Here is a 25879-nt window from a genome sequence, read left to right as displayed (position 1 = left end):
AAATAGGCCTACTATTGAAATCGGGTTATTTATCGCATATAGTCTAAAAATGACGAACTAAAAACGGATTGATTTTTTTCGCTGAAGCAACACAAACAAATGTTTTCAGAACATATCGAACTTTATCTGCTTGTTCATTCGAATGAGGTTAATTCATTGTGTGTGTAAAGACCTCTAACACTAGCTTGCTCTAATCTTTTTTTATTCTATCTGTTTTCTTTTTATTTATTATATTATTTAAAAGCCCATTCTATGTGTACTGTGTTAACCTAACTGAGACTTGTTATAGCACTTATATTTCATTGCTCTTTTTGTTGTTTTTGATTGCTTTCACTGTCCTCATTTGTAAGTCTCTTTGGATAAAAGCGTCTGCTAAATGAATAAATGTAAATGTAAATTCACTTTAAGATGGCCATCTCCAAATTCCATCTTAGAATTTCTCCACCATGCTTGTTATTTTCCTCTTCTTCCATTGGACGACATATTTTGGCTCTTTCCCTTCCTGCGCTTCCCATTGGTCGTGCTGGGCTTGACAGACATTGAGAGGGTTGCCCCTAACGCTTCGAAAAAAGTTTTCCACAAGTGAATATCAATCAGAGAGGACTTGACGACAGTAAAAGAGACTTGGAGAAGTTGGACGGAGGCTCAAAACATCGATATATATTAACAAACTATCTTTTCGGACAAGGTGAGCCAAAGTCTCTTCGTTGGGAATGGGTTCTTTTGTTTTTATGCCTTTAAAGGGCATAAATTAGACTTGGGTTTGGATTACCGTCGTCACCGGAGACCTAAATCCATCCATTACAAAGATTTTTGCGCGTGCGGCATTCCTGCGCCTGCCTTCCGGACGGAGTTTCTATTTCTCCTCCGTTGGATTTGCAGAGGGAGAGATGAGTGACAGGAGACGATCCGCTGCCGCTCTGAGTTCACGAGCGCACGCCTTCTCGGTAGAAGCCCTGATCGGGACAAACAAGAAGCGGAAGCTCCGGGGCTGGGAAGAAAAGGAACTGGAGCTGTCTATGGAGAGCCTCGCGAGCAACGGACAATTGGGAGACGGCGAGGATCCCGCTAATTGTCTGGATATCGATCCGGGTTAGTGCGTGATGCTATTGCAAACTGAATTGCCTTGAACATCCCATAGGCTATAACTTTTGACCGCATCTGCAAACTATAGCGTTTTGCCATTGAATAAAATATTTCAGTTAAAGGCGTGTCCATAGCATAGGCTATAGGCAAAATATCATTTTAATTCATTAAATCAATATGTATATATAATATTAAACAATATCTGAAAGGGTTTTTTATTATTATTTTGCACAAACTAGTTAAAGCTGACGGTATTTCTATATCAGTGAAATATGAAATTAAAGACCTTTTTTTCTTTTTTTAAAAGAGTCAACTCCAAAAGAAAGTCTTCAACAACAATAATTCATGACAGATAAAAAGTTTCGGAATATAACAGCTTTCATTGTTTTGAAGTGCAAAATTGTATTCTACAATAGAAAACTATTAACTATCCAAGAAAAACATCTGTGTTTTAATTCCATCTAAGAAGCAAGTATATTCGTAAAAATGTAGTCTGCATGGGTTAAATCTCGGCTAATAGGCCTACACGATGTGTACCTAGGGCCTAACAATTGTCAAATCCTGCTCTTATGTCTTATTAGGTCAAAAGAAGCGCAGGCCTATATACCAACCGATATACAAATTATTTGGAAATATAAATAACACTCAGCTTGAAACTGTTTCCTGTATAGATGCTAGTTTGTGCCTGTTATGCGCGCTCTTGAGAGTTCACGCTTGCAGGGGCTCACGCACGTGTGTGTGTGTTCTTTGTTTCATTGCTGTAGTTCAACTGTTGCAACGTTAGTCATCACTTCATTAGTCTCGCTTCAGAAGCATCTGCCATAAGGCAGAAAATTAAGTTCCACACAACAGACTGCTGACTGATCATTCTGTACATATTCTGATATAGCCCACTATTGACGTTGGATTTAAAATGACTCAATGTCTCATTTTAAAAATAATGGTGAGCACAGATAGACAGAAGTTAGTTCGGAAATTCTGAAGCCAAAGTGCAGCATTTTTCGGCGGAGGACAAAAATTGCGACAGGTGAGTATCCTTATAACAATAATTTAAAATTTATTCTGAAAAAAAAAAAGATAGCTGTCAGAAAGCGTTTTTTTAACATTGAAAAAGATTTGATCCGATTTCTTTGAGATTAAATATTCTGGGCCAACAGGTCACAGGCCTCCATGTGTACAGATGTTATATTATCATACTTTATCATAAAACAACAATTACAGCAGACATTTTCACGTCGCAGACCCGTAAACCTTTAGGTATTCTATAATATAATGACACTAACAGTTAGATGGTAAACCCGTGTAAATATTTGAATTATTTATTAAAAGCTATTTAATTTAACTGCTCAATGTTCGTGTTCTTATTTGGCTAAAACAAAGAGTTCATAAATAGAATAGAACAGAACATCTTTTCTGTCGTCATCATTTATTTATTTATTTTTATTTTTTGCTACATGACCGGAAAAAGGACAAAACAGACAGTCATTTATTTAAATGGCACTATAATTGTAGTTAATCTAAATACGTCGATCGAGATATTATATTGTCTCACGCGCATGCACACAGATGAATTTCTCATCTATGATCTAAGGTTGATGTCCAGACACGGATGACTTGATTCTTTATTTGTATCACAAATGGAAACATTTCTACGACTTTGAACAACAATAGGCCATATAGTTCTATAGAACCCATCTTCATTAAATGAAATAGAAAAAAATAACCATAAACGTTTCATTTACTTATTTATTTTCAAATGCATTTCAAAGTCTTCTATACATCGGTGTTTTAACGGCGTTTAATCAGCATTATTTTTTTTTGTTTTTAATCGTAAATCATAAAACGTTTAAAATTAGAACGTTAAGAATAATTTTTTTCTTTAAAATGTATATACGGACATTCTTGATTTTACAACATATTTTTACATTATATTTTATATATAAATACAGACATTGTAATAAGCACATAATTGACAGTTTAATGTAAAATGACTTTACCTTTGCTCATTGTGCAATGTGTAATGTTTAATGAAAATATTACATCAATAAAACTATGAATTGCATTCTGTATGTGTTCATACTCAATAAAGTCTTGAAGTTATTTAATAAAGACTTACTGAATTCTCCCAAAGTCTGACCTGATTTTAGATTATAGCGTTTTGTAGTTTTTCTAAACGACGTTCCTTCGGTGTCATTTAAACCATCATATTTTTTACCCCTCTCTTTCATAATTCCCTCGAGACAGAGTCAGAATAAAAGACGACAGATGCGTACATTTTAAAAAGATTCTTAATCTTTATTTTTATTACCTCCCTCTTACATGAGACTGAATGAAGTCCAGCGGAAACAGGTGGCTCTGTTCCTGGTGGATTGGGTTACGCTGCAATTTCATGCTTAGTTTGCCTCTGTCCCAAGAAAAAATAGGTCATTCACAACTAATTCAAGCTCTATACGGAGAAATTAATTTGTTGATGTGAAAGTAGTGTGCCACAACCGGCAGAAGAAATATTAATATGCTTTTATTCAGATTATGTGTTTGTTTTTGCCTCATTGCGTGAACTCAGAGACACCACACTGACAGATAACATTTTTACGCATTCACTGCGCAGTCATAAATGACAGAGCACGTCATTTGTTTGAAGTAACCTAAATTTACTTCAGGACAGTTGACTGATCAGCAGTGTAACCTAGTCAATGTTAAAGGTGAAGTTTCTTTTTTTTTGTCATAATGTCACTGTCTTATTTTGAAATGTTCAGTTATAGTTTGCAATGTTCAGCAGACGCTGTTACCTTGCAGTTAATAGTGTTGTGTCGTAAGTAACTCTGGCAGAGGGCATTGGACTTGTGGAATGGCAATGACAGCAGCTCAGTTTTGGATGGAGCTGAGGACCTGCCTGCTCATGAAAGAAACCAAGGGCTTCATTACTGTAATTACGCTGACTGAATCTCTCATGAGGTTGATGAAAAGTCTGACTCTCTTTGACTCGGGCTTTAGGGCTCCGTGACCTCAGAGTGTGCTGATGTTTGTCCCGGGCTGCTAGCCAGTCTCTGCTGCTGATGGCTGCACAGCGTCATTTGCATGTAGCCTACCGCCAAAACAGTCCTGATTATTTCAGCAACCGACGCCTGAATCATAAAATCTGTTAATTAATTAACCCACCATACATCAATTTCTTCTGAGTCTTCTAACTCACTTATTTTGCCCTTTACCAGGCCCCATAGGACCTGTCTCTGCTATACTTTTGTCCTTAATCTTATTATAGCCTACTGTGCGTAGACATTTTGCTAAATTTGAAATAAAATAAAAAACTTGTTTAAATTAGTTGTTTTTGATATGGTGGATCTGATAGTCATTTTGTTTTCAAACTTTAGAGAAAAAATAATAAATTTTAAAGGATTCTTTAGGGCATGGATATTTTGCGACCAAAATGCCTTTCGACTTATTTAATTGACAATTTCGTTTATAAACATATAATGAACTATCTTCTATTCGTTCTGTGGATTTTAGTTTTGGTTAATTGTAGGCTACTGTTCAGCCAATAATCACTGGGGAAAATTTAATTCGTCTGCTCGTGTCCAAAATCATCACACACCATGTATTTTCAGAAAACACTAATAAATATTCTAGAGCAAAGGTACTGAATCAGATTTTCCACTTTATTATTTTGCTGTATTTTTTCATTTAACATTCAAGGGCCTTGATCCATAGCCCACTGGTCTGAGTGAATCCAAGTCGTTCTCATTTACGGCTACAGGTGATCTGGTTCTAGCGCTCAATATTGTCAACAGGCCTCCTTCGTGCTTTATAATGATTTTATTTATTCGTTGTAGATTCAGAGGCCAGCCCTGGCTCTGACGGCGAGTGTCTGGCGGAGAGGACGCCCTGCTCGTTCGGGACTCCTACCCCCTGTGACCCTTCACCTTCAGCCTCTATGGAGGAGATCCAGGTGGAGCTGCAGTGCGCTGACCTGTGGAAACGCTTCCACGACATTGGCACAGAAATGATCATCACAAAGGCAGGAAGGTAAACCTTTTATAAAATGTAAAAATCCAACTTATGAGGAAGAAGTTCAACATTGGGTCAGACAGTGGGCAGCAGATATATTTGACATTTTTTTATCCATATCTCTGTTATAGGAGCTATGTTTAACCAAATTTAAACCAACATATAAAAACGTGTGGAACGTGAAATCAGACATCTCAAAGATACATATACGATAAACAATCATGTCCGACTATTTAAAAAAGCACATTAAGATATGAACTTCGGATACACCGACATGTTTTTGGATTTTGAATTCAAGGTTATAGGCCTACAACAAAAGTCTAATTAAAAGGCCTAAGTATGGCATAATATTTCATTAATATTCCTTTTAATAATAAGAAGTCACGTCATCACTTTGTGATGAATATTCAAGTTAGTTTTTAATTGTGATATATTCGTGACACAAATATTAACGATATTTAGCCCTTTTTACCTACCTTAAAAACCTATTTGAAGACCTTTCTGCAATATTAACTGAAATTTTATAGCCCATATTCACTCTAATAAAGTAATATATTGAATTAATAATAACCAATATTCAATAAACCAATAAAACATATTGACGTAGCCGATTTTTCAGTTGTTTGTTGAAAAAAGGAGATAAAGCTTTAAACATTTAAATTCTAGTTAGGCCTATATTTATTTAAAACTTCACTTTTTATCATCTCGGACATTTGCCATACATAGCATAGGCTGCTCTCTTTTCTTTTTGACGTGCGCAAAAAATCTCAAAGTAAGATACAGTATACCATTGTTTGGCAAAGGGACGTGTCTGCGCGCGGGGACTGCAAACATGAAAACAGTTTTGTTACACAGTTGGGGCAGAAGTAGGCTACCTACTGTAATCACAAACCACAACCTGTTCATTGCGAACGATCTAGAATTATTACGCTATCAGCTTATAACAGCACAACAACTGTTTCCAATGAATACATTTGAAATATGTTCTTCCTTTTCTTACTCTTTTGAGAGTCAATTATGTCGTAATTTGTACATAAATGAATGAACACAGACAACGGCATGTCTTTAGCCTGCTGGCATATTTACTGAACTGTTTCCATGACTACCCACAGATACATTTCTACAGCCCCAGGTACGGGGCATCCCGAGGGTCATACTACATCTCCCTTTCTCCCAAAATAGGATAAAACCTTAAATAAATGTTCACACTGGCCGAACTGCCTTAACTGTAGGTCACCTAGTCTGTTGGAACTATTAAACTTGAACCAAAGATATCCGACAGATTAAACATAAACATAACACTGTCTATTATGCTTAATTCTAGGTGCTGAATACTATGTTACAAAGTCTTTAAGCCACTCTGGGGCTTTCACCTCTCTCCTTGGGTGGGCCCTCTGTATCCTCCCCCCCTCCCCTTCCCCTTCTTCTGGCCCTGCTGCCTGTTCCGCATCCTCCACCGCTGGTGGGGCTTGTATCTCTGGGAGGGGTCTGAGGTGTGCTTTGTTTCTCCTCACCTCTTCTGAGTCCGTTTCCACTACATATGAGCGGGGAGTGTCTGCTTTTTTTATCACTGTGGCCGATTCTTTTGTATTTGTGATCCAGACTCGCTGACCTGCTTTTAGCTCTGGTCTCACAGTAGCTTTGTGTCTGTGATTAAAGTCAACTGTCTGTGTGTGTTTCAGTTGTTTGTCCTTGTCTGCAAAGGCCTTCTTGTTTGGCCATTTAGGTTTGAGTTGAACAGGTGAGACTGGCAACGGTGAGCGCAGTCTCCTGCCCATCAGGAGTTCTGCTGGCGATGGTCCGTGATGCAGCGGTGTGACTCTGTAGGCCAACAGAGCCCTGTATGGGTCAGCAGCATTTTTCTTCATTAGGCCCTTGACAGTCTTCACCGCCCTCTCTGCCTCTCCATTGCTCTGTGCAAAGTATGGGCTGCTGGTCACATGTCTGAAATCATAGTCCATGGCAAATGTTGAGAAAGTGCCCGAAGAAAACTGAGGGCCATTGTCAGTTATTAGTACTTCAGGAACCCCATGTCTAGCAAAAATTGATTTAAAGCCATTGATAACTCCTGCTGATGTGGTTATTGGGGTTTTAATTACTTCAATGTATCGAGAATAGTAATCTACCAACAATAAGTAAGAGTCATTTTCCCAATAAAACATATCAGCTCCAACTTTTAGCCAGGGCCGCTGTGGCAGCTCTGAGGGTATCATTGGTTCTGGGTGAAGTGTTTGGTTTTTAGCACACACCTCACATTGGGCCACCATTCTTGTGATCTGAGCACCCAGTCCCAGCCACCACACTGACTGATGGGCCCTCAGCCTGCATTTGGTTGTCCCCATATGTCCCTCATGTAGTCTGGCCAGCATTTCCTTCTGTAATGTCTCTGGTATAACAATCCGTTGCCCTTTCATCAGAAGGTCACCATTCATGTGTAGCTCACTGTGGTGTACCCAATAGGGTTTCAGTTGCTGGGACAGCTCTTCTTGCCGTGGCCACCCTCTCTTACACTGTGACCTCAGCTGGCTACAGATAGAATCCCGCTGTTGGTGCTCAGCTATCTGTTGAAGTTTAGACTGGGATGCAGGTAAGGTTTCGCGTATCATATTAATGAAGACCTGCACTTCCCCTTCCAGTTGTGCCTCTTCTTCAGTCAGTGGCCGTCTCACCGGGGCCCTGGAGAGTGCATCTGCTGTGATGAGAGCCTTCCCTGGCACGTAAATTATCTTGTACGTGAACCTCAGCAGTCTGAGACGGAATCGCTGAACTCTGGGAGGTAAGTCATCCAGCGCTTTTGTCCCCAACAAGGCCAGTAGTGGTTTATGGTCTGTCTCTATCGTGAATGGTAGGCCTATGAGGTATGAACTTAACCTTTCACATGCCCAGGTGACGGCCAATGCCTCCTTTTCAACCTGGGCATAACGTTGCTCCGTTTCAGAAAGGCTTCGAGAGATATAAGCGATCGGGCGCCACTCCATGTTATCTTGTCTCTGCATAAGGACAGCCCCCAGGCCAAAGGATGATGCGTCTGCAGACACTTTTGTTTTTGCTTGTGGTCTGTACTGAGCCAACACTCTCTGTGATGCCAGCTCCTTTTTGAGGTTTTCGAATGATGTCTGTTGCATGTGGCCCCAAGACCACTCATTGTTCTTCGACAGCAAATCTCTGAGTGGTTTGGTGGTATCTGCAAACTGAGGGATAAACTTTGCTATGTATGTAACCATCCCCAAAAAACGCCTAACATCTGCTGTATTCTGTGGGATGGGCATATTGGTGATAGCTTTGATTTTCCCGGGGTCAGGTTCAATGGCTCCCGCCCTGATTTTATGCCCCACAAACAGGACTTCGGGCTGTGCAAAGGTGCACTTTTCATTTAGTGTTAGACCCGCCTCCTGGAGACGTGTCAAAACAGCTGTGAGACGTTCATCGTGTTGGGCCCTATTCTCTCCACATATGAGGATATCATCTGCATGGCATATCACTCCACTTAGCCCCTCTAAGAGCTGGGACATGCGTCTCTGGAAGTGTTCTGGCCCTGAGTTAATTCCGAAAGGCAGAACATTAAAACAAAATCGGCCAAAGGGGGTGATAAATGTTGTGAGCTCCCTGCTCTCCTGTGCTAAGGGTATCTGCCAAAACCCACAACGTGCATCCAGTTTTGTGAACACCAGTGCGCCATTCAGCTGAGCTAATGATTGGTCCACTGAGGGTAATATGTGTCTTTCTCTGCACACTCCCTCATTGAGTTTGGTCAGGTCGACGCAGATTCTTATTTTACCATTGGATTTTGGGACCACTACTATTCCTGCACACCAATCAGTGGGTTTCTCTATCTTTGAGATGACCCCCATCTCCTCCATCCTTTGCAGCTCTTCTTTGACTTTGTCAGTTAAGGGGATTGGTACGCGGCGAGGAGTGGTCAGAGCATAAGGGATGGCGTCCTCATTCAGGCGGATTTGGTAATCACCTTCAAGTCTCCCTAATCCACTGAACACCTTTGGAAACCTCTTTTTGAAGACCTCCCCTGAATCTGCGTTCTCACCCTGTTCGTCAACTGCATCCAATCGCTCAATGAGGTGCAGTTCTGTAAGTGCTGGTAAGCCCAGCAGTGGCCTGGCTAGGTTATCAATGACAAATACAGACTGAGTGGCCTTTTTAGCTTTACTTTCTAGTCTACTCTGTATCTGTCCTACCACAGGCAGTATCTTGTTATTTGGGCCATACAGTCGTTTTGAGGTGTGCATTAGAGGACCATCTCTACTACACTTATATAATTTTGTGGGTATTGCGGTCACTGCTGCTCCTGTGTCTAATTTAAAAGAAACAACTTCCCCATTTATTTTGATGTCTGAGTACCAACCAGCACCATCTGCCTTCACCTCACCCAGGAAAAGACTGTCCTGGTAGAGTTGCTCCTCCTCATCTGCCATCTCATGCACAGGCTGCTTGGATTTGCAGACAGCAGCAAAGTGTCCTCTTCTGTGACATTTCCTGCATTCAGCCTCCTTGGCCGGGCAATCCTTCCAGCTATGAAATGGCACTCTCCCACATTTATGGCACATCCCTGATGTTCCAGTAGCATTGTATTTTGTTTTTCGTCCGGAATTCCACTCTTTCCTTCGAGCCGGCGAAAGCGCGTGCATTTCATCACTGGGCCCGGTGTGTGCGTGATTTCCCGCGCCGCGCAGCACCACTTGCTGCTGTTTTACAGTTTCACTTTGTCTTACTAAGTTCGTAGCTTTAGACAGAGTCAGATTTGAATCTAACTGTAGCTTTTCGGAAAGTCTAATGTCTCTTATGCCCACTACTATGCGATCACGTATCAGTTCATCTTTGAGAGTCCCGAACTTGCAGTATTCCGCCAATTTGTGAACTGCAGTAACAAAGCATTCAGCCGTTTCCCCCGGCTCTTGTTTTCGCATGTTAAACCTGGCCCTCTCGAAAATGACGTTGTGTTCTCCAATGAAATGTTTATCAAAACAGTCTTTTACTTTCTCGTAGATTACCTTGTCTATTTCTTCTATCGCCGACGCATGTAAGATGTCCTCTGCTTCATCTCCCATGGAATATATCAATGTGTTCACCTGGAATGCCTCATCCTTTTTATCCAAACCCGACGCTACTCTGTACCTTTCGAAACGTCTAATCCATTTGGGCCAATTTTGGATGTCTCTGCAGTCAAACTTCTCCGGAGGGCTAATGCGAAATGCATCTCCAGCGGTGTAAGCTGCAGAGGATGGTCCCGCGCGTTCTCTCTCTTCTCTGGACATCTTAACGTTACTTGAGCTGGCGGGTTGATTTAACTCCAAATAGCGGTGATTTCCTTGAAAAGTCTCTTATACTGTCGACTATACTTTCATGTCGAAGGCTGAGTTGGTTTTAACATTAAACACTTCTGACACCATGTCGTAATTTGTACATAAATGAATGAACACAGACAACGGCATGTCTTTAGCCTGCTGGCATATTTACTGAACTGTTTCCATGACTACCCACAGATACATTTCTACAGCCCCAGGTACGGGGCATCCCGAGGGTCATACTACAAATTACAGCCCAAACCGAGCATATAACTTAACCTGCTGCACAGTTTACAGTAAGACCTTTCGCCCCTTTCTTTCTCGGCGCCAGATATTGACAAATGTTTTTTTTGAAAAATTAAAATGTTTGGTAACGATAACGAACATAATTCATACAAACACAAAAATAAAAAGCAACAAGAAAACATTTGTATTTCTTGATCTTATTATTATTATTTTAAATATATATAGGCAGTATAGCACGTTTCTCTCAATATGAACAAAAAGATTTATGACGTTTAAATGAAAGGACAAAGAAATTGCATTTGAAGTGTAAAATGAGGAATTAGCCAAAAATGTCTTGTTAGAAATTAGTCACTTTTTTAAGTTTGTTTGAACTGTTTTAAGACTTTTTTTAGTCTGTTTTTCTAGGTTTTCTATATTTTCTTTATATATTTTTTATTGACCAAAATATATCTGAGTCCTGCTAACAGTCAACCTTAATACTTTCAAAGATGAAAATAATTTATTTTATTATTTTATTTTTGTATGATTTTGTTGGTGTCAAAGTGTTGTATTTTTCAATATATGCATCACTTAAACAGACTGTTCTTATTTAAATGATTTAATTCATTGACTAAATTTAATTAATCTTATCCACATTTTGTGAATCATTATTTTTATAATTTCACTTTTTCTTACTTTTAAACAAGATCATTTTACCATATTTGTCAATGCTATTACTGTGTACATAATTAGACTTGTTAATTAAACATGTAATTAAAATCGGTTCTGTTTCAGGAGAATGTTCCCTGCTATGAGAGTGAAAATCGTGGGACTGGATCCACATCAGCAGTATTACATTGCCATGGACATTGTACCTGTGGACAACAAGAGATACAGGTAAGCACTGCTCCAGAGAGTGTGTAGTGCTGTTAGCATGCTATGACAAAAGAAGGAAAGTAACAAAAATTTTCTGGACATTTGTCTAAATTGGGAAGCTGAACCCCCTTGAAATGGGGTGGGAGATTTACATGAATAAGCAACACTGTCAGCAACCCTTGACAGAGTTGCCGTATCAGCGTTAAAGGTGGTGTAATGTGTCCCTGTGATTTTTCTCTCACCATGACAACTTTCCATCACACATGCTTACAGACAAGCTTTACTTGAATGCAGCTAAAGCCTGCATGTACGGATTGCAGCAGTGCACTTGTTCTTTCTATTATAACATGTGCCATGTTACAAACTTGTTAAGTCTTCCCAAATTAAGATGATTTTTATTTAGTAAATACTAAAGCCCTAACAGCCAACATACAATTGGTTAGCTTGCCTTGTTTCTTCCTACATGAATCAATAAACACATCTGATTTTTGTTTGTATTTGGTGAAACTATTTGTGTTGTGTTTATGCTGAGAACAGAACTGGAAACGGCTGAAATCTTTACTCTATTTCAAGGGATTAGAAGCAAAAGAAGGATACATTTTTTATTGGTCATACATCACTGCATCACATTTATATAAGATGTGTTTCTATGTCTTCTACAATTTATGCAGCAACTTGAGAAACCCAACATTTCCTCATGTTTTTCTTCTTATTATTAATTTTATTAAATAAACTCTAACATTGTAAATAACATTGTGACACTTTAGTGAACAACACAGTAATCTTCCAGTTCAATTATATTTAGATTAATGTATGCATTTACTGAAAATAAAACCACAGCCATTCAGGGACAAGCCTCGAAGACAGCCATTTAGAGCCCCCAAATATCATGGAGGATTTTAGAAGCCAAAGGATCTTGTAAAATGAAATAGGATTTTCTTCCTGGCTGGGGAATTTACCACAAGGCTTTGCAAATAGAGCTGTCACTGGAATGCCTCGTGTGTTTTGAGGGCTCGGGTCTGGAAATGCAGCCTTTATTGGAATTTACTCACTTTATTTTGGCGCAATGCCCTTTCAAGGGACATAGAGTTTATACTAGACTTGTTAAATCTTTCTTTATGTGTTACTTGAATTACTTTTCTCTTTAATGTGGGCATTTAGTATGGCATATATTTGAGAGAAGAAGTAGGAAAATACAGAGCTGCCCAGATTTTCAGATTTCTGTTGCAGGCTCTTTCTAGCTAATTTATTCACAAATATCTTGTGTGCGCTGGCTGCCTTTCTCATTCTCCATCTAGGCGTAGCCCTGTTTGTTCTTTTTTTTCTTTGTCCAGCTGTCATGGACATGCTTGTCTATTTCTTCTTATTTTATATGCACACTAAAACACACAATAAACAAACATGATGCAAACTCAACTTGATGTAAACACAGCACACATGCTAGAGTATCACTTACTCTCACAGAAAAGTAACCCAATATTTAACTTGGTTTATTTGCTATTATTTAAGTGCTTGAGCATATCTGAATTGAACTATTTAGGAAGAAAAAAAAGGTTTTGTTTTGTGTACATGTGTAATGTTTTAAATTTACTATCTTGTTTCTGTATTAAACTGAAGAGTTCTTGCAGTTATAACAACCCCATTTTTGCTTTTCTCCTTTATTTTAATATATGGAAATGCTTCTGCATACAGTGTACAACATGTGTTCAATATTGTTGGACTCTATTATTGTCACATAAAGTTGGATCTTTATTTATTGTGCAAGAGCCAGATGGCAGATTATGAAAGATGAAAGTGGGCTAATCAAATTTCCAGCCATTTTTGTTCTTAGGTTTCACTTCTCTTTAACACTTTCCCTGCTACATACAGTGTTGGGGAGTAACTAGTTACATGTAACGGCGTTATGTAATTTAATTACAAAATTATTGTAACTGTAATTAGTTACAGTTACTACGAAAAAATGAGTAATTAAATTACAGTCACTTATGAAATTTTTAACGATTACAAAGGGGATTACATTTGAATATTTACACACATCCACATACAGATTTAACTGATTTCTTTCCCAGATTGCACTGACTATTCTGAGACATACCGCCCTAATAATTTCCGGGATGCGGAAATACAGTCTGGTTCGTAGAATCCAGTCATAAAAACGAAATGCCTAACGCGGATGGAATATGCCACATTTTGGATGACTAAATCAAAAGTAGGTCAGTACACTTGAATCAAAACATGACATCGACTAGTGTCTGTGAATATTAAGCCCCAAAAATGCAATATATGACTTGCACATTCTGCGTGTCTGTGGAAATCAGGCGCGGACTGGACACCGGGAGAACCGGGACAATTCCCGGTGGCCTGGCAGCCGATTTTGCCCCACTATTTAATATCATTATTGTATAATTGCCTGCCGAATGTACTAACGCGATCATTTGCGAATCCGCCATTTGATAATTAAATCTCTAATAAGTCATGAATTGTTAGTCATGACTCGCGCGCTCTCCGCACCTCCGCCAAACGGTTTCGATCAGAGTAATCAATGCGAGAGAGAGAGAGAGAGAGAGAGAGAGAGAGAGAGAGAGAGAGAGAGAGAGAGAGAGAGAGAGAGAGAGGTCAGTTTTATCTGTAAAGATGCTTTTTTGTCTTTGTTTCTTTATTTAATTAATCAAGCAGCACGTTGCTCATCAGTCATCACTCGAAATACTATATAAAGGACATCATTATTATCTGTTGTAATGTTACAGTAGGAATTTAGCTGAAAAACAATCAGATTTTTTTATAGGTTTAGGGGGAGCTACGGACAGACAACAACACAACCCTTACGAAAATTAACATTTTAATATTTAACTATAAATCCAGAGAAAATGGTTACTATTGTTTAACTGTGATAACCAAACATGTAAAATTATTTTACAAATGTATTTATTTAAAAATAAATACATATCCATTTGCAAAAAAAAAAACAAAAACAAAACAAGGTTATTTGACTTTTATATAGGCTAATAAAAGCAAGGTTAATTTTTGTAAGGGAAAAATATGACTCGTGTACAGTATTAGGATTTTTCTATAAAGATATTGTAGTATTGTAGAGTATTGTATTGTAAAGTATAGTTTTGTTCAATCTTGAGTATTAAAGTCATGAGAGAGATGGATAACAGGGCAAAATAAAGAGACTGAAGAGAAAAAAGGAAGTGAAGGTGCAGTTCAGGAGAGAACTTTTAATTATTTTGCATGTCCCCAAATTAAAGATTTAAACCTTTTGTTATGTCAGGTCCATACAAAAAAATAATTTTGTCCATGATTTTGTTTGTATGAGTTTGAATTTTCCAGTCTGAATTTTTTTCCCAGTCCGCCCCTCCTGTAAATTAATGGCAAAGACATGGTTTCATTTACTACACATAAGCCTACTGAAGCTCGCAGTGTTTTCAACCTCTGCCGTCTCAATATAGGAGTACACAAGCACATAAACATAATTTCTAGAACTGCTCTGTGTCACTTCATGTGCATTTTACTTATTTTGAGAAAACTATCATCATATCATATACAAAGAGACAGCAGTTTAAAAAAAAACACCAATGTTTCAGGAGTTTATTACACAGAATACGTCACATGCTTATTAGATAAATGTATTTAAGTTGATGTATATGCTTTCATTTATTATTCTATAATTTTCACAAATTTAGAAAAGTAATCAAAAAGTACTCAAAAGTAATTAGTTACATTACTTTAATAAAGTAATTGAAAAAGTTACACTACTATTACATTTTAAACAGGGTAACTTGTAATCTGTAACCTATTACATTTCCAAAGTAACCTTCCCAACACTGGCTACATAGAGCATAAACCTAAACAGGATTCCAAACAGGAAATTGCAAAAATACCTGGCACTATATATGTGTGCGGAGGACAGACAACGTGTGAGTGTTTTTGTTAAAGCACACATTTTGTACAGATAAAAATGGCATTTATCTATTTAACTTTAGATCAACAGATTAATGTGCATGAACACACGTGCACGCCATGCACATTCATGTCTGTTGGGGTGCTCTGGGAGAGAATAAGGCAGACACCAAGGATGTTAAATGCTGCCAAGCAATAACAAGCGGGCCCAAATGAGAGTTTTGTTCACGTTTGAGAGCTGGGTGATGACTTTGGCAGAGGCATCACATTTAAGCACTTTCAACTGTGCGCATGGCCAGAACTAAAGGCATCCAGCTGTGCCTCAGGCAGTCAGCTGAGGGAATGCCCTGCTAACAAGACTTTATCAGTGCCCAAAAACACATGTATCAGAACCATAAATTTTAGAATGGGTTAGTGTTTCTTAACAGTCCAAAACAACAAAAAACAAACAAATATTAAATTCAACTTGAATTTGTATGGTCTTTTAGAAGTGTTTTGAACAATTAAAAGTTGAATGCATGAGCACATGAGTATTTTTTGGTATTATTAACACTGAATCATAGGCCACAGGAACAGAGGATCAAGGCAATTATATGCTCATTTTTGCAGGTATGTGTATCACAGCTCAAAGTGGATGGTGGCGGGAAACGCGGATTCGCCAGTGCCACCCAGGGTCTACATCCACCCGGATTCACTGGCTTCAGGAGACACCTGGATGAGACAAGTGGTCAGCTTTGACAAACTCAAACTCACCAACAATGAGCTGGATGATCAAGGCCATGTGAGTGCACATTTAATAACAGTCAATGCAATATTGATGTCAGCGTATATAAACATATGCTGCTGTTTAAAGGTTTAGGGTCTGTCAGTTTTTTTTTTTTTTTTTTTTTAAGAAATCTATACTTCTATTCCCTGTTTAATATTTAAAACACTAAGTTGATCAAATGTGATAGTAAAGACATTTATTAAGACTTATTAAAATAAAAATTCAAATAAATGCTTTCTGACAATCCTGAAAATGTGTTAACATAACATTGATAATAATAAGAAATGTTTTTTAAGCAAAATCAGCAGCATATGTAACTCTGGACTACAAAACCAGTCTTAAGTCGCTGGGGTATATTTGTAGCAATAGCCAAAAATACATTGTATGGGTCAAAATTATAGATCTTTCCTTTATGCCAAAAAAAATTAGGATATTAAGTAAAGATCATGTTCAATGACGATTTTTTGTAAATTCCCTACCATAAATATATCAAAACTTCATTTTTGATTAGTAATAAGAATTGCTAAGAACTTTATTTGGACAACTTTAAAGGTGATTTTCTCAGTATTTAGGTTTTTTTGCAGCCTCAGATTCCAGATTTTTCCAAAAGATTCCAGATATCTCGGCCAAATATTGTGCTATCCTAATCAAACCATACATCAATGAAACGCTTATTTATTAAGCTTTCAGATGATGTATAAATCTCAGTTTTGAAAAACTGAACACTTAAGACTGGTTTTGTGGTCCAGAGTCACATATTAGAATGATTTCTGAAGGATCATGTGACACTGAAGACTGGGGTAATGCCTGCTAAAAGCTCAGCTTTGCATCACATTGATAAATTATATTTTAAAATGATAAAAACAGAAAAGTTTTTTAAAATTGTAACAATATTTCACAACACTTGATCAGTTAAATGCAGCTTTGTTGGGCATAAGATACTTAAATTTTACTGACCCAAAATAAATAAATACATTTGATTACTAATATAAAGTAAAAGAGTGAGGAGACGGCGCATACACTTGCTTATCCAAATCAATGTATTCATAACACACACTTGATAGATTACAACCCCCCCCCCCCCACCATCTCCCCAAAAGACATCTGTATGCTCTCTGCAACAAGAAAATCATTATTCAGTGTATTCTCTGAAGAACTGGCAAAACTGGAAAAATATTTATTTTATTGTACTGATATTCCCAATGCATCTGTGCTGAACACAGTCAGCTGAATACATATGGAATGTATGCACATGTTCTGTTTTAAAAATACATAAAAATACAATATAAATGTAATTCTTAAGTTAAAACAAGTGTTTTTAAATGCATTTTTCTTGTCTGAAACAGAGCAATATTGTTTTGATGAATGTGACTATCCACTTTTAATTTATGTAGAGTAGTCAGTCATCTGCTCATGACCTGTAAAATGGTGCTGTAAAGTCTGAGTGCAGAGAATATAGAATAATTGCACATGACCTGCTGCGTATTCTTTACAGAGAGATACAGTATCAGTATTTTAGATGCAGGGTTGGTGTGGGTAAAACAGTTGCCTTAGGCCACATCTGCGAACTTCGCTGCTCTTCTGGCTTCTCCTCTGCATGTGGGGCTGTGTTGACTCGAGTCACTGATGCTATCACTCGAGTATTCTGACAAATGTAATAACATATGGGTGTTACAACTGCAGCAGGCCGATGTTTTTCAGGAAGAGGAGAGGGGACTTTTCTTATACCACAACCTCATAAAAAGAGACTTTATTTTTTGTTCGCCTTGGCTTGAGGCTGAGCGAGGGCTGGAATTGAAGTTAACCCTGGAACGTCCTGTGTGGGACCTCACCGCCATGAAGAGGATTGAAATATTAATGGTGTATAATTATGTGGAATTGTGGATGCTTTCAGTTTAATAGAAGAATTAAATGTATAATGTGTATATATATATATATATATATATATATATATATATATATATATATATATATATATATATATATATACCGGTATATATATATTGTGTGTGTGTGTGTGTATAAATAACTTTTGCAACTTATATATACTTTAACAGCTTTAGTTAGTTGTTTGGTTCAGCATAGTGTAACTTTGGCAGTCATAACATTCTTTTTTTGTGCTCCGATATCACCCATAAATTCCTTTTTTGCCCGAGACAATGTTCTGAATCCTGAATATCTGGATCTGTGGAATTACAGCAGTGTGGCTTTGAACACTTCCTCTCTGCAGTTGGTCTTCATTGAGCTGGTGTTGTCTGGCCTTGGGCAGCACTGGGATCTCCTGGGTTGTGCATTTGGATAGTATAGGAAGGGGGAGCTGGAATATTAAATTTACTGTCATAAAGCTGTTTTGCAAAAGCCTCCCTTGTTTTGCCTGACCTCCTCAGTTTTGGTGGACCCAGGAGACACACACCGACACTGGGAGTAATTAGAAACAGACTAAGGGCCAGAGGGAAGGCTACAGCCTCCATTCTCTGACGCCAACACATCAGTGTGAGAAGCTCACCCTCGAGTTGGCCTGATTCATATCTCATCAACATGTGTAAACACTGTGAGACAGCATGCTCTCTTATTAGACTAAGCAGCTTTGATATTCACAGCCTCATTATGTCACAGACATTTAATCCATACAGCTGCAGAAATGTGCTGTCGTGGTTGCGGTGGAGTAGCTGATGATATGACTTACTTTATTTCTAGATCATCCTGCACTCGATGCACAAATATCAGCCACGTGTCCATGTGATCCGGAAAGACTTTAGCAGCGAGCTCTCTCCAACCAAATCTGTTCCTACCGGGGAAGGAGTAAAGACGTTCAGCTTCCCAGAGACAGTCTTCACCACGGTCACAGCCTACCAGAACCAACAGGTCCATTACTGACTGTCAGTGTGCAGCACCATTGTGACTTTGAAACACACAGTTCATGTGTTAATGGGCAATATGCAACTAGGGATGCACTAAATTTTTTATTCTAGACAATATTTATTTTAGTGTTATGGCTGATAAATGATCAGTATTTAAATTATATAGTATTTTGACTGAATGACAAACACTACAGACTCAAATCAATTTTAAAATCAATGTTTTATATTATAGAAGTGAATTTAGGCATCACAACACTATAATAACCAGTGTAAAAACTTTTTTAAAAAAGTTTATATTTAACAGTGTGAATAAATCATTCATTTTTAGAGATTGATTTTAAGATTAACTTCTAATCTACATGCGAAAATAGAGAAAAAAATTATCATGCACATTTAAATATAATATATATATATATATATATACACAACAATAATTGACATATACTAATAAATTATATAAAATTAAATACTGTAATATCAACCACTAGTAACCAATGTAGCACCAATATATTGTGCACCCCAAACTTAAACTATATTATGCATCAGTTTCAAAACCCACAAATTGAAGGTGATATGTTGAAAGTGTCTGAATATGTCAAAATATTATTAAATGAGTCTGTTTTGGACTTCTTCTCTTGTAACAGATTACCCGTCTAAAGATCGACCGCAACCCATTTGCCAAAGGATTCAGGGACTCAGGGAGAAACAGGTAGATTTTCAGGAAATCTTACCCGTGCTCTGTATTGCCCATGCTGTATATGCAAATACACACATATCTCGGCAGTGTCCTTTCATATTGACATGAACCCCAGGAGATCCCTTCTATTCCCACGTCCTGCTACATTAAAATCACTCCCTCGTTCAGCTGCCAAGAAAAGCTAGTTGATCTGTGATAAAGCGATCTGATTGAGGGCAACGGAAAGAAAAGGCCTCTTTCCTTTTATTGCTTTTTAACCTCCTTTCCCTCAATCTTGTCCACCCTTTCACTTGCCTATCACTCTCGCTGTTTTTCCGTGCACTTCATTGCTCCGTCTCTATAAGATGCGAGTCAGAACGGTCATACACTGCAAAAAAGTCTGAGACAGACCCTCAGCACTTGAAAGCAGGCTTCCATCTGGAGAGTATTATCGGCACAGATATTTGAGACATCTTTTTTTATTTTTCAAACAATAGACCGCCTGATTTATGGCCTAGCGTTAGATTTTCATTGCAGAAAAATAGAGATGAAAAGATAATTCAGGAATAAGATATATATAGAAAATGCTCTTGCCCTCACACATATATCCTTATAAAACTAATGCTAATAAAATAACTTTTCATAGAGTAAAACTGTTTTTCAGTCACAAAGTAACCACAGTTCCATTTATGCACTGGATCCTTTTCTTCCCTTGCAGTTTACAAAAACTGCAGATAAAGTTGTAATGTTAGCTTTTGATGACTGGTGGAATCAGTTATGCTTATTCAAGATATAAATCAGTATTTTAATGTAAATCACAGTCAGTCAGAGCTGCAAAGAGGAATAAATCAAACAGGAAGGGAACCCATGTACAGAGCACAGATGAAACATCACCCAGATTTATGTGCACAGTAAAAACCTGCTCCAGTTTCCTCAAACTCCCCCTCTTTTTTGTCCCCTTTTACCACTGTCTCGTGTGCATAATCTTACCTGTTTTCTCTGCCATCTCACGTCTTTTCTTCCGGCTTTCTCTGTCACTATCCCTCATGCAGGACTGGGTTGGAGGCAATAATGGAGACGTATGCTTTTTGGAGACCACCAGTGAGGACGCTGACATTTGAAGACTTCACAAACATGCAAAAACAGCAAGGTATGCACATGGTTCCTGTGAGTGGAGATGTTTTTAACATGCCTACTTGAATAACAGAGACTTTGAAAATATTGCTTCATAAATCATGTGTAAAGTTACTGTGTGTCCACAATAATCACACCACAACACACTGGATTTATAATTGACTCTAAGCCTGAAGAGAGCTTTGCAGTGGGTGGGACAAGTTGGACAGTCTTGGGTTTTTGTGTCCAAGAGTGAGCCTGTCTATATGTCTGTTTGACAGATCAAATAGTATTTCCCTTCTTCAATGCCTTAACAGACCAATTCACACTAAAATTAAACCACATTATAGCTTTATGTAAGAAAGAGTCCAAAATTCATTATTTAAAAAATTAAATATACATTTACATTCACATATTCAAAAATGTTATATCATTAGTCCCTTGTGTAGCAATTTTTTAATAATTATCTGATCTTTTTGAACTGGTTGACTTGGTGCGCAATGAATGATTCATTCCCTAATTGAACTGATCCAGTTCTCAAGTTCAACTCATTGATTTAATATTCCTGTAAAGATTATTAGTGAATAACAACATACATTTCAGTCTCTTTCTCACACAACATAATCATATGATTTCAGAAGACTTGCATACACATACACCACGCAAAATGTATAGACCACTTTTATGGTACTTTTCATTTGTTTTGAAACCTGAAATGGCATTAGAGTGAATAAACGATGACAGATACAGTCATTCAAAAATTATTTTTGCTCTCAGATATGTCTGATCACTGATCACTGTTATGGCCCAGATGATCAAATATTGATGTAACTACTTTTTTTCTCCTGTCATAAGGTCAGAGTAATGTGAGCATGGTACTTTGTCTGAGTAGACATCTGTTTGTCATCACATACTTCAAAACAGATTAAATGTTAATTGAAGTTCTTGCACGGCTGACAAAACGTTGTGCTCCCTCCCTGCCCCTACCTTCGCTGCCCCAAACTGATTGCCCTCAAGAACAACATGCAGATCTATTGGAGTAATTAATAGTTCTCAAAGCACCACTGAAGCCTCTCTCACCCCAGCCTGACAGTAGGGGAAAACATGACTTCACCGTGAGGTCTCCTTTCCCTCAGCCAACAGAACAGAACCACATCGAGTGAACCAGAACTCAGCTGTATTATTGAACGCATATGGAGCTGGCCCAAGCCACAGCCAAGAGAGTTCTGAATTATTTAGTTTCTTTCCCATTCCGAACCATAGAGCAGACTACATTTTCAAAACAACAAACGGAGTGCTGGCCAACTTCTCATTAATAAAGAAATATGTGGTAGATATCCCAACTCATTCAGTTCCAAGTGTTTGACTTATTCATTGTGCATATGTGCCAGTGATTTCTTTCCACTCTATGAACAAATGCTCAAATGCTGCCTGTTATACTGAGAGAAGACGACCAGTCCTCTGTTGACCACACATGCATATTATAAAACTCAAGCCACATTTGCATTCAACATTCATCACATTATCCTCACGATGATTGTAGCTGACATGTGATGGGCTTTTCACACAGTGTGTAACCTCTGGTTATTGTCTCTTTAAACCTGCTTTCAACCCCAGGAAAACCAATGTCTCACACAGAGTTAACACCATATTTTGGTGCCAAATGTATACATTGTTAAACAAAACAGAGTTGTTTCGCAACAGACAACCAATCATAAACTGAAAAGTGCTTGCCTCATTGATGGAAAACATTTTTGAGTGAAGAAGAGAGTGTTTTATTTGTATACTTATGGTCCGAAAAGTTTATTGAGTATAAACTGAATGGTACAGTCAGGCATATATTAGCCCAGCTGATGCACTAGAGCGAGAAAAGCCATTATTTAAATAGGCTACATACTGTTTTCATCGAATAAATCACACTGACAATGCAAATATGTAAAGAACAATGTTAACCCTTGGTTTACAAATGTACACCTCAATTCAAAGATTGGGTCCCGTAAAAAAATGTATGCTTTTGAAATAAGCATTTATTTGATAAAAACAATATATAAAAAATAAAATAAAATAAAAAAACCCAGTAAAAACTGTTATATTGTGAATTATTATCAACATAATCTTTTACTACAATTAAACTAATAACTTTTTTTTTTCTTTTATTCCTGTGATGGCAAAGCTGAATTTTTCAGCATCATTACTCCAGTCTTCAGTGTCACTTGATACTTCAGATATTATTATAATATGTTGATTTGCTGCTCAATAAACATTTCCTATTATTATCATCAATGCTGAAAACAGTTGCTGTTTAATATTTTTGTGGCAAACCATTATACATTTTTAGGATTCTTTGATTAAATAATTTTTTTAAAGTATTATTATTATTATTTTTATTATAAACCTTTTATAAAATAAAATATAGCATGGGCCTTATAATTATAGACCTTAAAGGGACAGATCACCCAAAAATCCTGTCATCATTCACTCACCTTCATGTTTTTCCAAAGAAGATATTTTAAGAAGAACTGATTCTATCCATACAGTAAAAGTCAGTTGGGTCCAAAATTGGTACCCACTGACAACCAGTGAATGGACAAAAAACCAAAGACATTCATATATGTTATTTTGTGTTTCACAGAAGAAATTAAATCATACAGGTTTGGAAAGACATGAGTCAATCCCTTTAGGAAAGATCAGCAAGAATGAAGAATGTAGAATAGCACTGTGGAGATGGGCATTCCATTATAGGTTAATTCGTGGAACTTTTTGAAGGTTTGAACAGGCCTCTCTTGTAACCAGATGAAGTGCTCTCCCTTGGGTGCCATGGTGACTGCTCGTGGTCCACGGGATGAAATAAGAGATATCCTCTTGGTGTGATTTTTGGACAGTGTGTGTGTTTTCAGAGCTGGCTGTGTCTCACTGTTCTCCTCTAGTGTGTACACTTATTCTTCATGCATAGGAATGTGTATCCGCACTGTGTCTTTGGGGTTTGGATGTTTCTGAATGTTTGCTGAATCTGTTTTTCAGGAGGGAGCACTGGCACCTCTCCCACTACCTCCAGCACTGGCACTCCATCTCCCTCCGGTGCGACACACCTTCTCTCCCCTTCCTGCTCCCCTCCTACCTTCCATCTGGCGCCCAACACCTTCAATGTGGGCTGTAGGGAGAGCCAGCTGTGTAACCTGGGCTTGTCTGAGTACCCTGCATGTGCCAGGAGCAACATGGCTGCCTTGCAGGGCTACGGAGGACTGTCTGACGGCTCATACAGCCGCCTCCAGACCACAGGAGGCGCTGTTACCTCTGCCCAGGCTTCAGATTCCTTCTTGCCTCAGAGGACTTCCTCTCTCATCGCTGCTGGAATGCAGGGAGGGGCTCACACTTCACTGGCTGCTGGTAACAGCACCGGCGGAGGTAAAATGGATGCATATGGAAGTCAGCTGGCCTCTTTTCCGGCGTCCCAACTGCAGTACGTAATGCAGGCAGGGGCGAGCTCCGCCTCTGGGTCATCGGCTTCATCCGGCTCATCCCCTTCCTCTGCCCACATGTTCTCAGGGAGCCATCATCATGTGCAGCAGAGCACATACAACGCCTTTTCCCTTCACAATCCCTACAACCTTTATGGATATAACTTCCCGGCCTCACCGCGGATGGCGGCCAGCCCGGAAAAGCCTCAGGGTGGCTTACTGTGCTCCTCCGCCGGAGCATTTGCTGAACGTCAGTACCTGTCCAACAATGGCATGGACAGTATGCACATGATTGGCAACTCTGCCGGCAGCCAACAGGGGGCTGGCAGCTGTGATGGCCGCCAATATGGCTCCTCTTCACAGATGTCCATGCACATGGTTTGAAGTCATTGAAAATAAACCAAAAACAGATCAAAACACGAACAGCTGCTGCAGTTTTTTGCTCAGCGTTACTGGGATTTCAGTTTTATTATTCAAAATGTCTGATACATTGGCGTGATCGTTCTGGCATTGGTGACACCAGCTGTTCAATGTGGAATTATTACACACTTGCCTTATCAATCGTCAGAGTAAAATGTTAAAGTGTTAGTTGTGTTCATCACATTATGTGCCATCAAAATGAATGGATATACAAGCTAAAAATATCCCTTCCAAATTGACTGTTATTGTTGCTGACCTGCCGACCGCAACAATGTGCAGAACTGAACTAAATTAACTGAGGTCTGATTTTTAGAAAATGGATTCTAATGAGGATTCATATTTGGTGCAATAATGACAGGAATAATAGCCCCTTTAAATATCCCACAAGAACAAGAGCCATCAGCCAGAACATGAATAAAATGTCCTCAAAACTGTGAGCGAATAAATGTTGTCAGTATGACATTTTTGCTGTTGATAATATATCATGCTTGTCATGGGGCCGTGATGCAATGTTGTAAGCTCACTGACTCAGAGATGAGGGGTCTAAGGATGGCAAAGTAAAATCCTCCTGTAATAACAGGGTCTCTGTATGGTACTGTCAATCTGTACTGAAATACTGAATCTTTGCCTGTTGGTTTTGAAAAGGCTTAACCATATCCTGAGTGGAATATAAACATACGAGGAATAGTTAATGCACGCAAAGCACATAGGTTTTAAATTGTTGTGTGGATAAAAACCATAGGAAGACAAGGTATATGCTTTGGAGTGTTTGTAAATGAATATATTTAAATGCTAAGCAATCATATGGCCAGTGTATGTTGAAATTAAATAGAGTGAGAGATGAACAAATAATGTTTTAGGCTTTTAAGACTGTAAATACAAGTGCCAAGCACATAAAGCTAATTAAATAAACACTATAAGTCTGCTGTATGTTTCTTGGAAAAAATCAAGCTTGTTTTGTTGCTTTTGTTTGTGGTTTTGAAATGACATCATACATTATATGATGGATCTCAAATCAGAAATAATCATAGATTTGACCTTCACAAAAATCATTGATCTACACAGTTGCATATTTAAGTATTTTAATAGTTTAATGTTTTGTTATATATATATCTTTTTTTCTTAAGTTGAACTATACACACAATTTATAATATACAAACTTACTAGACCAAAAAAAAAAAAAAAAAAAA

The 25879-nt window shown here is 38.2% G+C and overlaps 1 protein-coding gene across 1 annotated transcript; it reads left to right on the top strand.

Moving 5' to 3' along the window:
- The first annotated feature begins 612 nt into the window (after positions 1–612).
- Positions 613–25601, top strand: LOC132152824 (T-box transcription factor TBX15-like). The gene is made up of 8 exons (XM_059561728.1): positions 613–1092; positions 4917–5109; positions 11412–11513; positions 16005–16176; positions 18859–19026; positions 19667–19731; positions 20751–20848; positions 23833–25601. Exons 1-8 carry the CDS (start codon positions 891–893, stop codon positions 24651–24653), a joined length of 1821 nt encoding a protein of 606 aa, XP_059417711.1. The 5' UTR covers positions 613–890; the 3' UTR covers positions 24654–25601.
- Positions 25602–25879: the final 278 nt, after the last annotated feature.

Source organism: Carassius carassius, chromosome 11 (genome assembly GCF_963082965.1).
Source record: "Carassius carassius chromosome 11, fCarCar2.1, whole genome shotgun sequence".
Taxonomy (NCBI): Eukaryota; Metazoa; Chordata; class Actinopteri; order Cypriniformes; family Cyprinidae; genus Carassius; species Carassius carassius.
The sequence above is the reverse complement of the archived record's forward strand: the minus strand, read 5'-3'. Positions and strand labels throughout refer to the sequence as shown.